The 15,843-nt window shown below is 33.4% G+C and overlaps 1 protein-coding gene across 2 annotated transcripts; it reads left to right on the plus strand.

The window, feature by feature from the left end:
- The first annotated feature begins 1,723 nt into the window (after window positions 1-1,723).
- On the plus strand, window positions 1,724-15,274 carry LOC106051017 (etoposide-induced protein 2.4 homolog). Of its 2 annotated transcripts, none has more exons than XM_056011082.1 (11): window positions 1,724-1,880; window positions 3,283-3,479; window positions 3,574-3,628; window positions 4,640-4,688; window positions 6,679-6,785; window positions 7,515-7,631; window positions 8,579-8,693; window positions 9,225-9,336; window positions 10,555-10,629; window positions 11,064-11,151; window positions 12,577-15,274. In XM_056011082.1, exons 2-11 carry the CDS (start codon window positions 3,283-3,285, stop codon window positions 12,592-12,594), a joined length of 933 nt encoding a protein of 310 aa, XP_055867057.1. In that variant the 5' UTR covers window positions 1,724-1,880; the 3' UTR covers window positions 12,595-15,274. The 2 variants fall into 2 exon arrangements, with proteins under 2 accessions (XP_055867057.1, XP_055867056.1); XM_056011081.1 differs by lacking the exon at window positions 1,724-1,880 and adding an exon at window positions 2,786-2,990.
- Window positions 15,275-15,843: the final 569 nt, after the last annotated feature.

A 15,843-nucleotide genomic window follows, 5' to 3' on the forward strand; every position in this document is an offset into this window, starting at 1 on the left:
CCTTGACTGAGCCCTATCTTAGACCTAAGGGACCCCGTTTGGTCCATTGTTCATCTCCCGAATGGAGCTACAGACGTGCAGATAACTAACAACACTCCAAAATTAGCGAGTGACGAATTAGAACTGTTTAATTCATAACGGAAGCAGTCTCGTCTCAGTCACTATCATGTTACCTCTATGAACCCTATCCTCGACTCTCTGTTAATCTACATAAGCTACAGTCTCGCTTTGGATTAATGTCGCCACTATCAGTCACCTAAAGTGCGTCTCTACACTACTTTAGTGTAGTAGCTTTAGCTACCATAAAACTAAATATATCTATGTTTATGGTAATAGGCTTAGCTATTGCCTGCATTACGCACAGCAGCAGTATTTCTGACCAGCTGGGCTTTTGCAAGAAAGCCCTCTCAGGCCCTCACCAAAACAGAGTTTGATAATGATGGTAGTAGTAGGACCACTGAGTGTTACAAGCAACGTAATGGACACTTGTTGTGTAATTGTCATTTCTGGGTTTAGTCGCAAGGCAGCGGAGGTTTGGATTCAGATCGAGCTTTCCTTCGCCTAGGTGGACGCCGGACCCAAAAAGAGTGAGACCCATTACCACTTCCGATAATATAAAAGTTAAAGTACTCGTAGCTAGCTAGGCCTATCCCTTTCAAACCATGCGATCTATGGGTGCAGATGATGTAAAGCTCGCCTGTTTCTATGGCCTTAGGTTAACGACCAAACGCCTTTAAGTTAGGACTACACAAAATTCCCTAACATAGGCCCAGATCTAATGTACTCATATTAGAGCTGCGTGGACTCAGTGACTATCCTGACTCAAAATCCCAGCCTCCCAGAGAGATCTGAACTCAGGACCTCTCGGTTCGGAAGACAAATGTTTTATAACTCGGTTATCCAGCGCCGGCCCACTGACGGATCCGTGAGAGAGGGTGGTAGGGGCGATCGCCCCCTCCCCCACACTCGGCTGACCCGGGGGGTGAACGAATTTTTGCCTGTGTAGTTTGAAGCTTCTGATAGTCGTGTACAAAATGTCGAAACCTGTCTGTCTATCCACAGGGTTCTACTGTGACTTTGTATAAAATCAACTCTCTTTGTAATCTTGTTTTAAAAATAGGAATTTTAACTGTCCATCTAAGTATAATTAATTGCATTCTGGATTCTTATTGTTCAGTAGTCTCAATAGTACCTGGGTTCGAACTCTGACCGCTGCAGATGTTGTCTTGTGGGAGGTTTGGCCAGGCCAATAATAGAATATGCATTATCTGTTTGGGATTCCCTCAACTCAAGAAAACAAAATAGAACGTACACAAAATAGAGCAGTGACATTCATAACATAACACACGAATATTCACATTTTATTAGAGTAGGCTAACACCTTTAGAAAAATCACTAAATTTAGAAACCCTTCAGCCATAGAATAAGACTTAAAAGTAAAGTAGCAATATATAGGCCTACAGAAAAAAATAACCATAATCTTCAAATACAAAAAGAAAACCTAATAAAATACTCAGAAAGACACTAAAAAAAAAGAAATAAAGGCAAATTCCTTGTTCCATATGCTAGGAATAATTTGTACAAATGCTTCTTCTTTTCTAGTGCTATTAGAGCATGGCATGGGTTGCCCTGCGACTATAATATCAGAAGCTATGACTATGCTGGTAATAAGACTATTTTTATTTTTAGACTATAAAACAAATTGATTCTTCAATTCTAAAGGAACATTTTTCATTTGAAAGAAATGAAGGTCAGTGACAACAACAAATGAATGCGATGTTCATGCAAATAAAAACATCAACAAAGAGTGCTAAATTTAAGAAAGATTCTAGATCTAGTCTAGACTCTAGGCTCATCTAAATCTAAATTCTAAGACTAAGGTAATCTAGATTCTAGATTAATCTAGATCTAGACTATAATCTACATGTAGTCTAATTATTATTGTCTAGTTGTTGTCGAGAAGGCATAACGATTGATTAATTGTCATACAGTCATTGATAATTGTCATTGTGGACATTGATAGTCAAAGATTTTTTTTTATAGTTAAATTATAGTAATTATAGTGATTAGAATTAGATCTAATATTAATAGATCATTACTTAGATGATACTAGACTCTTAGTCACTCTACTACTCTAGTCTAGATGAAGTAGATGCCTAACGCCTAAATCTAAATTCTAAGCCTAAGGCCAAGGCCAAGGCGTGACAACTAGACTAAGCCTTTTCACTAAGGTCATAATGTAATCTAGAATCTAGATCTAGATTAATCTAGATGTAGAGTATTCTAGAGTAGATCTATGACTATACTATACTATAATCTATAATCTACATCTAGATTCCGTAAACTAATAGTTAATACCCTATTTTCTAGTTGTTGTCGTGAAGGCATAACCGTACTGATAACGATTGATTAATTCATAATTGATAGTCATAGATTTTTTTTTGATAGGGATTAATAGATGATAGACTCTAGTCTAGATCTATTCTAGATTCAAGGTCTAGAATATTTTATTAAAATTTTATATTTATATTTATTTAGTCACTAGTAAACTAGTACTACTACTACTTAGTACTAGATCTACTACTAGAGTCTGTATAATATTATAAACATATATAGTATACTAGTCATTTACTAGTACTAGTTACTAGTGGTAGTCTAATAATAATTAAATAATATTAAGTTATTAACTTCTAGATCTAGACTATATATATGTTTGTTTTGTTTGTTTGTAAAATGTTTTACGTGTTTCGGATGTTCCTTCAGAGTTGAAGATAATTTACTTCCTAGTCCAAACCTCCCGCAGGACAACGGGGGATGGGAGCGGGCAGGGTTTGAACCTGGGACCATTGATAAATCCAAACGACATTCCAGCGCACAAACTGCACGACCAGGCAACCATCCTACCCCTAATCTAGTCTAGTCCTACAGTCCACAGTCAAGATCTAGACTAAATCTAAGTCTAATCAATGTCTAATGATGATCTAGAGAAGGTAATTCACTAGTCTAATTGTTAAATGCTGTTCACCTCCGATTTGTGGTCTTATTGTAGACAATAGGCTCATAAACCTACACTCAAAAGCTCTACCAATACATCACAAATTATTATTAAGTAAATCCTCTTTATTGAATTCAGATTCACAAGATTCGTAGTCTAGAGTTATTTTGATGTGTAAGAACAATGTCATTCATGATTCAAATATAGTTACACTTTGCTCAAGCTGGCATATCAGCAACTTTTGTTAAATGTTTTTTGCAATTCAATCATTTGTCTAAATTTTTCAGATGATACTTTCAGTCTTACAAATCTTTATTTGGGACATCATATTTGGCGTCAAAGATTCATTAAGTGGTTGGTGGGTCGCCTTAAAGTGCTGGCGCGATGAAGCAAGGCTTATATCCAACAGGCCATCTCCACCAAAAAGATTCTCAGAGATAGCAAAAAAGAGAAACGAGCAACTGAAAAAACAAGAACCTGAAGGGTAATATATCTCTATGCTATGTTTCTCATATTTTTCACTTGAGTCAAGATTTGATTCTTAACTTTGTGTGATTGTGTGATATTTTGTTATACAGGACAATGAAAGACATCATATGGAACACAGTCACCACAGCAGGTGTAGCACTCTTGGTAAGTGGTATAATGTTAATTCAGGGCTGCAGAATCTAAAAGTTTATATATTATTGACCTATGATGAATTGACTTGTAAAAGCCCACAAGTTTATAAATTAACTTGTGATGATTTGACTTGTAAAAGCCGAGAAAAATGAACCCTCTTGATACCATTTTTAGGTGTAGACAAAACAAAATATTTGGGCACCAATTCATGAAACTGGATTCAGTAAATGTTGGTTGAGGCGTTTGGCCAGCATTAAACTAGATAGTTTTATTGTTCTGATTGTTCACTGTTTTTCTAGAAAAAAAATATTTTAAAAAGATTTTTTTTTAACCCTAAGGCATAATTGGAATTCTTATGTTAACATGGATAACTAAAATATTGCTTATACAGTGGTCAAACTCTATATTTCTTATAAATTAGCAACAAGAGAGTTTTTGCCTAATTTTATAATCCTTTTTTTTCCTCACTTCTTGATTTAAAGATGTCAAAGTCAGTGTATCTTTTTACAAAGCTTGCTTATTCTGTCTGTCTGGTAAAAAGTTGCCAGCACAACGATCATCCACCGTAACTTTTCCCCAACTATTGTCGGGTAACTATTAGAGCTGGGTGAACTCAGAGGAGCCTTGAAGATCTCGAAATTTTAAATCCCAATCTTCACCAGGATTCGAATCAAAGACCCCTGGTTTGGTAGTCAAATGCTTTACCACTATACCACTGTGCCTCTGGGTAAGACCATCACTCTCTGTCAAATTCTTGCAGCAACCTGACCCCAAATCCTGATGATGCTGATGCTTCATCCATTTTTATACAGTCAGCATGGAAAAGAGGCCAGTGCTGAAGTCTGGGCAGTCCATCAATAGTAAATTTACTGCCCTGGTTTTTCACAAGCAATGGAGAAGTCATTTCATTTGTGAAAGAAAGTAGTGTTAATGTTAACAGTTAATGCCAGATTGCATATATTCTTCCTTTATTGCAGGCTATCCATCCACTTCTTTTTAATGATTGTTTTAAAATGGTTTCAGATAACTTTCCTCATACAGTCTGGCTGTTCTTATATCGGCAGCTTTTTTGGTAATTATTAAAACTATTCTAGAAATACTTTTGTGGGTAGCCAATTAAAAAAAAATATTTTGAGTAGAAAGAGTGGAAGTTTACTAAAAAAAAAAAACTGCAATCTCATTGAATTACGTTTAGGAAAAATTGAATCCAATGATTAACCTAATTACATTGCCCCTTTTTAATTTTACTCTCTCTGAAACCTGAAGTTCAGAAGAGTGATAATGATGGATTGAAAGAGTTATTCGCTGCTGTGACATTTGTCTGGACTTTATACCTGGCCCTGCCAGATAAAAATTATTATGTGGGCATTGCAGATGTTACATATGGATAAAAGCATTGGTTAGACCAAAATTAGAATATTTGTCTTCTGTTTGTGACCTTTCAGTTTAAGAAAACATAAAGAATCCAGAGCTGATGCGTAATAGAGTAAAACCATTTGTAAAATCACTCATGCTAGAGACACTCTATGACAGAATGCTAAAAAGTAAAGTATCAATAATACATGAAACGCTGAACTCTAATTAACAAATGCTAAAACACATCCTAATTAAATACTCAGAGACCACAAAGATAAAGGCACATTTCTTATTCCATATACTTGCATTAGAGCATGAAACCAGATGCCTGAATCAGCCAGGAAAGCCAATGACTTGTGTTAGGTGCTTCCGCTGTGACTAATGCAGATAAACCAACGAGATCCAATAACACCGGTGAAAGGCAGAACAATCAATATAAGTTAATGGACGCTGATACTGAACAAGAAGTTTAATAGCAATGAAAGGAACCTTCGAATGTCAACTAACTCTCTACGTTCATAACAAGCTTCCTATCTCTAAGGGGTCCTAAAGTAGTCTGTTTACATCGGCTGATATTTCGCTCTGCCTAAAACCTAGTCTTATTTTTACTAGTCACGCCATTGTCTCTAAGTCTAAATTTCCCCTATTTCCGAAACAAATAACTAGTTCCTAATCTTGCCATAACACTTAGCAGTGTTTAAGTCTCTAATTGACACATCAAAAAGCATTAGACTATTTGTCTTCTTCTTTGAGAACATCTATAAGATAATATCAACAAACAAGTTTATCAAAGTTTGCATACCTCTAGGGTATTTTTACCTTAAGGTTAGATTGATGGTGATAATTGTATATTGATAGTTTACAGTTACATTTAAAAAGTAATAATTAACATTAGCATTTATTAAAAATGACTGGACTTAATTTTTTACAAAGCTTATATCAACTCACTCTGCCTGTCTGGTACAAATTTTGAACACCTTATTTCTCCCACTTCACATTTTGGATCAAGTTGAAATTTGCACAATTATTCATTGTTCCTAAACAAAATGAATCAATAAAAAAATAATTAACCAATTAGTTAATGGTATCAGTTAGGGGTAATAAATTAATTTTGTTTCATATTTAAATGGAAAATAAATCTTAATGTATTGAGATATCTGTTTGGGACCCCTCAACTGAAGAAAACATTAAGAAACTGTAACAGACACAAAATAGAGCAGTGAGATTCATAACAAACAAATATTCACATTTGACTAGAGTAACACCTTTAGTAAAAATCACTAAATTTAGAAAGCCTTCAGGACAGAAGACTCAAAAGTAAAGTAGCAACTATACATAAAACACTGAACATTATCTTCAAATATTAAAAAAAAAAAACCTAATAAAATGCACAGAAAGACACAAAGTTAAAGGCAAATTCCTTGTTCCATATGCTAAGAGAAATTTGTACAAATGTTCCTTCTTCTCAAGTGCTATTAGAGCATGTAATGGGTTGACTGAGTCAGCCAGGAAAACCAGTGATTTGCCAGAATTTAAGTCATTGATTAACATGCATGACTAGATTGACCTAGGGACACACATAGGATGTAATCACCTTTTTTTTCTGAAGTAAAGATTGTATTTTATAAGATAAGATGGCTGCAAATATGAAGTTATTCCTCTTTTTTTTTAAACATATTTTTCTTATTAAACTTGCTCTTTTCCAGGAGACAGTTTTGCTAGCAGCTTTGCAATCTCAGAATACATTTTACACTTCTTGTGGTGGTTTCCCAGCATGGCTGTGATCAAACTGACCAGCATCATCAACAACAATGTAAGTTGTGTACTGCAAATCCACTGCTCTAGTCACTCAGAGAGATTATCCATTCAAACAGTGTGGCATCCATTGTAAATTATATAATAGTGGGTTTAGATGGATTTTTATATGGACCCCAAAAGTAAAGTGCTCTATGAAACTGATCCTTCAATATATATACAATTGGCTCGATTAGAGGTGAGTGGCACTTATAAATGATGGAGCTGTTACCTAGGCTGACTATTTTAAGTTTATTTAGTATGTACCAAGTCTGTACAAACAATCAACACTGGCGCAAGAAAGTCATAGGATTTATTTACAACAAGACCATTTCACATACGCAATATGATATATTTTCAATAATAATAATAATCAATTAAATGATCCAAGTACTTCTGATGGCACCTTGGTGTTTGCACTTGGATGTCAAACTAGGTTATTTCAGTTGAAGCATAAGTAAGTAGTCAATAGGCTTAGACATTACCCCTCTGAGCTATACCAATACCACATCAGAAAAAAATTATATCCCCATCGTACACAACTCCTGACCAGAACCAGATCAGCCACTCCATTTATCTACTGGTCTAACACACATTAACCTCCCCTGAGTAATTAAAACTAGGTTAAAACACAACTCACAACAAAATAAATGAACAAACATACACACTCTGACATTTTACACACCCCTGCTCCTGACAGCTACAATAATGAAATTGTTTGAAATAAAATTATTTTATCTTTGTTTAGGAAGTGGCAGACAAAGTGTTTGCATTTAAGTATGGTAAACCAAAGTCAACATCCATTGGTACTAACATTAGTGAGTTCATCTTCAGCAGTATTTATCAATTTATTTTTATCATTCAGGTACAATTTTTACTCTCCATTTTGAAATAGTCTTTCTTTAATTCTTACATTTAATTTTTAAAGACCATTATTTTAGAATTTTACATTTCAATTATAATGGACTATTAGACACTTACTTTTTTTAAAAAGACCTTATTTTGAAATTTTTCTGTTGTGTGTAAATCAGAGGCACAGGAGCTGAGTGGTAAAGCCACTGGGCTCAAATCCTAGTGAAGACTGGGATTTTTACTTTGGAATCTTCAGGATGCCTCTGAATCCAACCAGATCTAGTAGGTACCTGACGTTAGTTGGGGACAAGTAAAGGCGGTTGGTCGTTGTGCTGGCCATATGACACCCTCATTTACCATGGGTCATAGAAACCTGACCTTTACATCATCTGTCCCATAGATCACGAGGTCTGATTGGGGAACTTTTTTTTTAATGTGTAAATCACATTTACTAGTGTTAACTATTGAGGCATAACCACAAACTAGTGTTGCTAATGTTAGTTCCTAATTATTAAAATTAAAAGGTGCTTAATTATTTTTTTCTGTATATTTTAAAATTTTATTCAAAAGAGTAGAAAATAGTCATTCTTTCACATAAATATTATTATTTTTTATTTTTTTTTGTCATTTTAATATGTTACTTTTAATACTACCATAATACTATAATGATTCTATAATAATAAATTATTTAATCACTAAATTTCTGCATATATTTTAAAGCCATGGTCACAATGAATGTTTAAACTAAGCATTTAAATTACTGTTGTTATTTTTTTTAATAGTTTCTTTCTTTTTTTCTGGTACCAATTTATACACTTTTAAAATAAGATGCTTATATTTCATAAACTAAAATTATACACAAAAAAAAACAATTAAAATTTATTTCTAATTGATTATTGATTTTCTTGTTAGGTTTTATTACTATCATTTAAAATGATTACTCTATCTTCTCTGTCAAAGGCTAGCATCGTCTGTGCCATGATTCCCTGGGCGTGGCTAGCAGGCTTGTTTGAGTGGCTCCATTACTCACTTTTTTATGCATTGTATGCATTTGAATACAAGTGGGCATTGCTAGGTAAGACTAAAACATATCTTGTATAGTCCTATGAGACTTGAAAACAGAAATAACCAAATAATGTGCTTCAATTATACTAGAAAAAAACAAAGAGTGACAATTAAAAAAGGATTCTAGCATTCTCACTGTGTTACAGTGAACAAATAGTATACGATATTTATTATTTATACATTGTTTTTTAACACACATATTAAATGGATTTATAAAATTTGGAAGTTCCTTCAGATTTGTAGATACATGCATCCTAGCCCAAAGCAGGGTTTGACCCTGCTACCGTCATGGCCATTGAACGATAGTCCAGAATGCATACCACATGACCAAGCAGCCACCCTGACCCACCCATCCATTTGAGAGAAGATAAAGGGGTTGTGTTGCAAGCAGTTAAGACAGTGGCTGTTTTTGTCAGGATTTTCCTTCTCAATTTATTCCTTATCATAGATTTGTTGAGCAGTCAATTATGTTACTTGATGTATATGTAATCCAGTATTCAGCCTCTGAGGTTTATCGACTTCTTTGTTTTTGCTCCAAAAGGTATACCAGGGTATACAAGAGTGGCACATCTGGAAAACAACTGGCCATACTACTTAGCCTTCGGCTTGCCTATACATTTGGCAGTAGGATACTGGGAGTCTCTTTATACCAGGTAGGAATGCATTTTATCAGGACTTTATATTTATACTCTTGTTTTATTAACTTTTATTGTCTGTAAAACTGAGACAAATGTGTGAGGTTAAGACAAACAACCCTCTCACTGGATTACAGGATAGAAGAGTGTGGTGAGGTTTTCTTTGAGAATTACAGATCCACATCTCCTGGATAGCTGCCTTGTTGTGTGGTATGCATGCTGGATTATGGTTCAGTTGTTTGATGGTCGTCCTGGGTTCATACCCTGCCCACTGCCATCCCTCGTCTGTGGGAGGTTTGGGACTAGGAAGTAGATTAACTTCAACGCTGAAGAAACATCAGAAACACGTAAAACATTTTATACCAAACGCAGAGCAGGAGAAACAGAATTGATCTCCTTCTGTTACCTACTATAAGCAAGAGTGTTGTTTGGCCAGCACAGCCGAAGCAATCTGATATTAAAAGATATTTAATAACACCGTTTGCGGTCTTCATGTTTTCAGAACAATTTTAGACCTACAGCAGAATTTAAACTTGAGAACTTCATATTAGCAGTAAAAACCCCTAGCTCTAGATTGCATTTAATTTTTTTTTTGTGAAACATCGGTTTTGATTAGCTATATAAAAGTTTTTACAGAAGCAAAACACATCTATTTTTTTTACCGACCCTATATCAACTCACTCCATCTGTCGTTCTGGTCAGAATCTTTGCACGTTCTATCTACCACTTTCCATTCTGAGATCAAGTTAAAACTGTGCACAATTATTCATTGTCATTGACAATGCATGAAACAATAAAAAAAATTAAACAATTATTCAAGTAGTCATAACTTATTCATTTTGTTTTATATGGAAAATCAGGGGTAGGAAACCAGTAACAATCCCTACAGTTACACCCTGACCAACAAGCACAGCCTTTAAACACCAGTCATTAGACTAATAAAACCTTTTATTTTTACAAGCACTTGAATAGTTCATGGCAAAGCATGTTGGCCTTTCATCATGGAGGCTCAAATTGGAATTTAGACTTGAGGAACTTTCTTTTTTTTTTTAAATTGCTTTTGACAAGTTTGGCTAATCAAAAACAATTAATTAATATATTTCAAATTTATTATTATTAGTCTTTACCAATAAAAAATTAATTACACATTTGTATAATTCAAAATAGTTAATGCAATTTCACTCAATATGAGCCAGGTTTTAAATTTTATTTTTATTTAACTTGTTTTTGTTTCAGGACCATGGCTTTCACGTTAATATTTCCATTCAGTATATTAGGAGCAACTGCTGCAGGGCCACCTAGAGAATTGTTGTAAGTAGGAGAACTATCATCAGTCCAAGTTAGATGTGATCTTGGATCATCTTGATTAGTTTGATGTTTGGCAACCCTGAATTATAATAGTTTGACATAGGCTAATGTATCTAAATTTACATAATGCTGAGAGCATTTCGTTTGAAGATGTTATATTTAGTGAGCTGAGTATTCTTGGTTTAAGTGGGGATTAAAAAACATCACTCCAACATATGTCAAGTTAATTGATATAAGTTGGAGCCAGATGATAATGATGTCTTCATGTTACAGTAAGATAGTGTTGATGTAATAATTTATATATTTATTTATATACATACTTTATATGTAACCTTTTCCTGACAGGGAAATATTGATTAGCCTCACGTAATGACAAAAGAAACATTGTATATACCTACTTGATCCACTTTCTAGAACTTTTTGTTTCCTGTCCACAGTCTGTTCCCCCTCCATCTTATGTTCCCAGCTGTCTATGTAACTAACGAAATGTACAAATTGTTTGGAAGAACTAGCAGCTCGTCAAAGGTAAGTAAGCGTTCTATTTATAGTACCTGAAACAAGTTCTGAACAAATGCTTATATGAAGGTTAAAGGGAAACCCCGATGGTTTTTCAAATTTGTGCTATTGACATATTTAAATTCTGTAAAAAGCTGTAATAGTAAACATTTTACCATTTTTGGTTTAAATGCTTAGTGTTAGATAGCTTCATTCTAACAGTAGCTGTTAGTATAAATGATGGACTAGCCCATGACTATGGTACAGTTATATATATATATATATGTATATATATCTAAAAGCATCAGGATAACCAACTCGAGAAAAGAAAGTAACATTTTCATCTACACCCTTTCCTGTCCCAAAAAGTAAATAGATCGTGTGTCTGACTGATTCTAAAAAACTGTTCAGTGTAAGGCTAGTCGAGACTACGTGTAGTCAGTTATGACAAGACAACCAAGCGATAGTGTTTGTTGTGTGTTGAGTGGTCTGGCGAGAAAATACACACTGCCGTGGTTAGTCAAGCATGTCGATCTACCTTAACACATATTTTTTTCTTTGCTTACAAGAACTAGATCCAACTGCATTGACCTAGATCTATTTCTTTTACTAAGTTATTATTGAAATAAAGCAAAAAGAATAATATACATTGTCTGTATATCAAAACACATATTATATCAAAAATTGTCAAATCTATTGGAGTTTCCCTTTAAATCAAGAAAGGCTTATTATGTATACTCCTATCATATCCATGTGTTCATCTACTCAATGATGGTTATTGGAGATAGAAGTAATGTTCAAATTGTTGGTTGACCTGGCTTGTGTAACCATTTCCTTGTTTAAAGGATTATTGAAACAAAAGAGTTTTTGTATGGGTTGTTGTTGTTTTTTTCTTCCCCTTCTTTCTTGATAAATCTGTGAAGCTATTTGTGAGCATTGTGGGTTGTGTTTTTTTTTTTTTTATTGCTGTTTTGTTTGCTATGTACTGAAATACGATTTTTATAAGTAACTTTTTTGTATGTGTTTGGGCATTTAGTGTAGGCTGGGTGTTTCCTCAGGCTTTTTAAAAATATATAGTCCCCGCATTTTAAGGGAGTTTTCGGTCTTGGCAATTTTCTCCAATACTGACATAAAAGGAAACATCTAGGTCTGAAGACTGTAACCGGAATATCCATGGAACAAGGTGGGGATGGCCAATGGTCCATTCTCCGCCATCCATAGAACTCTCCAAATGGAACTTTTCTGCAGTGGGTTGTGTTGTTGTTTTTTTATTGCTGTTTTGTTTGCTATGTACTGAAATAAGATTTTTATAAGTAACTTTTTTTGTATGTGTTTGGGTATTTTGCATATATGTATATTTATGTTTTTTGAGGTGACCTATGTAACTAAATGAAATAGTTCAGAATCTATTTGGATAGAGCTAAAACATTCAGTGTGCATTTGTTTTCCCTGCAGGTGCCAAAGAGTTCATAAATCTTCCAGAACTATGCGAACCAAGCCCAGACAGAAAACTAGTAACATACTGTAAATGTATTATCTTGAGTCAGCCAGCAACTTTTGAGAACCCTAAGTCTTTCATAGAATATTTTAACTTTCTAACTGTGTCAGTTTTAAAGGACATTTTTTTTTTTGTGTTTGATTGATTTTTGCAAACCATCTGATGCCATGAAGCAGTATGGCAATAGCTAAATGGTAGCTTTTAACTTGATAATAATTGTCTTAATTAACAACAAAAGTGGCCAGTTTTCTTAGTAAAATTAATGTAAAATATATAAACTTTGTTGCAATGTTCATACATTTATTAGGTTGGGTGTATTATTAAGTTTTAGAAAGTTTAAGATGTATATTTACAAGGATGAAAAATTAAGATGCTCACTTGTAGACTAATTTTGAAAGTTCCTGGTTGCATGAATTTCTGAGATAAGATTTAGATTAACACACAGATATGTGTCGGACATAATTATCTTATCTTTAGATGAAACATCTGTAGTTTATAAGATAAAACTAGATTAAAACAAGGATACTCAGGGGATGTAATTGTCTTCTACTTTGAAGGAACATCTGAAATTTATAAGATAAGATAAGAGCTCAGAAAGGATGAGTATAAAAATAAGCTCAACTTTCATGTAAATAAGAGAAAATGTTGGTATTTATTTATTTAGTTACACCTGTAAAGGTATGGGCACCCAATAACACATCTCGTGTGTGTCCTATTTCTTGCGTTATTTTCAATGAAATATTCAAGTTGTGAAATGTAAACATAAGCACAATTGACCTACTTTAATGCTGGCATGAGGACATCAATATTTAATCAATATTGTTTTTGTACAGAGCTTGTCAATTGTAGTCAAACTGAATATCCATTAGATTGGATCAATAAAAATTATCTTATCTTAGGATAAATCATCCAAGTTCAAAGTTGCTATTAAAATTTTTGATTATGGACCAAAAAACTGTAGCCTCTGCTAGATGAAACTAATTCATTAAGCACTTTGAAAGCTTGTTTGTATTACATAGTTGCTAGTTAGACATTTCGTTTTTTAATCAAATATGTGTAGGTCTTGTACACACAAAAAATGGACATGAAAATGACTTTTAACTTTCTAATACTAAAGAAAAAATATACTATAACAGCATAACAGAAGTGTAAGGCTAAACACTGAACATTTACTAATGAAAACATTACTAGTCTTGTAAAGTATGGGCCCATCGTGATGTATTGTGACTTGTGTAACTCAAGTTAATGATAACATGATTCACACAAGGAATGAAACAAAATGTTGAGCTTGAATGAAACACTATCGATAATGACGCACTCTCATTACAATGATTCTCTATGATAGCATTAACTCTTTCTCTCCTACCAACGTTGATTTGACCCCATAAAATTAATTTTTGGTTTTATAAATTTTAATTTGTGTTATATAAAAGAAAGAAAGCGATAGAAATGTCTAAACTGCCTTACATCAGTGAGCATTTTTTAGTAGGCTACTTGAACGGTGTTGGTTATTTCAGCTGTGATTAATAGATTTGAACTTCTTTATGACACTAATTTTTTCTTTATGACCTATTTTCTTTTTTGTAAATTAAGTTTCTGTTGTTCCGCTCTGCTGTTTTGTTTCCATTAGTATTTTTATTTTTACCTACTTTAAGTTTTTTTATTTCTGTTGACTCTCATTTCTGTTTTTGCGGATGTCAACTACAATAAACGATAATATCATTTAATTTTATTCTGTGGTCATATATTTTAAAAAAATGCTTATCTGTACTTAGTCTTTTTAATTGTACAGCATTTTTTTTTTTAGCATTTACTTAAGTATCGAAAAAAAAAAAGTTTGATTGTGCATTACATGAAAGTGTGTAGCATTTGCTAAAACAATCGTTTTGGATCACACTAGTCTGGGCTGACTTAAATGCAAGCTGTGACTCCAACAGACTGCATGATGGGAAGGGTGTAAAGGCGTATGTAATACAGGGGCCATCTGTACTATACCACTGATTGCTTAATTATTTTCTTGTCACACCAATGTGCAATGACTATTTACATTGACCTGGCTTATGATTAACGGCATGATTGTCATTTAAATAAATGTCATATACCAGTTCCAACCTCCTTATATCAGAATTTAAAGATTCGGCTATTAGATTTAATGTGTTTGGAGTTAATATATAATTAAATCTGTTTTAATGATGTTATACCAATATATATTTTAAAATAAAGTGATCGTGGTTTTGCTTATCCTAAAACAAACTTATTCTATACCTGTTAAATGAAGGTCCAATCTTACAAAATCATAGGTCCTGATATTTTGATGTAGATCTATTTGCTCCGAAATGTATTTAAGATAAAAATAAACACGAGCTTATTTCATATTGATAAAATGCATCTTTTTTCATTGTTGCTTTCAATATTCTGATTCTTGTTGAATATTATGTAAAGAAAAAGTTGTGTTTATGTACACTAGTTTATGGCTGATTTGAAATACCACGAAGTCCAACAGTCGAAACACCAGAAAAACTTATATTTGTGTGTGTGTGTTTGCATATATACTTCAGTGAACTTTTAATGAAATATTTTTTTATGACCATATATAAATATCATTTGTATTGTATTTTTCTTGTTGTGCCATGCCAAATAAATGATTTTAAAATAAATATTTTATTTGTTAAATTCTTATTTGATCCAAAAAAAAAAATTAAAATTCCCTTTTCAGACCTTGCGATCTATTGGGCAGATGATGTAAAGGTCATCTGTTTCTGTGGCCCACATTTAACAAGGGTGTCAAGTGACCAGCACAACGACCAATCACCTTTATTTTTCCCCACCTAATGCCAGGGACCCATTGAGTTGGGTTGACTAATTTGATTAATGCTAGTAAAATTATTTTAAGTTTTAGTCTGTCAAGTGTGGATGTTATTCACAGTTCTAATGGACTTCAATTGTTAGGCACAAATGTCCTGGTGAATCTTTCTACTAGTGGAATGAGAAACAGAGTAATTATAGACATAAAAGGCTTGGGGAGAAAAAGCTTGAGCTGAATTCCATGTTAAGGTTGGCCATGAATTTGGTTTATTTTTTAACATTTACAATTAAAAAAAGGGGGAAAAAATATCTGAGGAGGGCACTGGAAAACCACTGGTATTCATATTTACTTCTGAAAAAAATAAAAGTCTTATTGATAATGTATCTTATTCAATTGTGAGAATGACAGTGCCTTTAAA

The sequence above is a fragment of the Biomphalaria glabrata genome, chromosome 14 (assembly GCF_947242115.1).
Source record: "Biomphalaria glabrata chromosome 14, xgBioGlab47.1, whole genome shotgun sequence".
In the NCBI taxonomy this organism is placed as follows: Eukaryota; Metazoa; Mollusca; class Gastropoda; family Planorbidae; genus Biomphalaria; species Biomphalaria glabrata.

Bases quoted from the DNA above. Each gene is read 5' to 3' on its own strand.
- LOC106051017 (XM_056011081.1), top strand. From the start codon at position 2,967: ATGTCTAATGATGATCTAGAGAAG. The intron at 2,991-3,282 runs GTAATTCACTAG...TAAATTTTTCAG, and splicing joins CTAATGATGATCTAGAGAAG to ATGATACTTTCAGTCTTACA. The intron at 7,632-8,578 runs GTACAATTTTTA...TCTCTGTCAAAG, and splicing joins AATTTATTTTTATCATTCAG to GCTAGCATCGTCTGTGCCAT.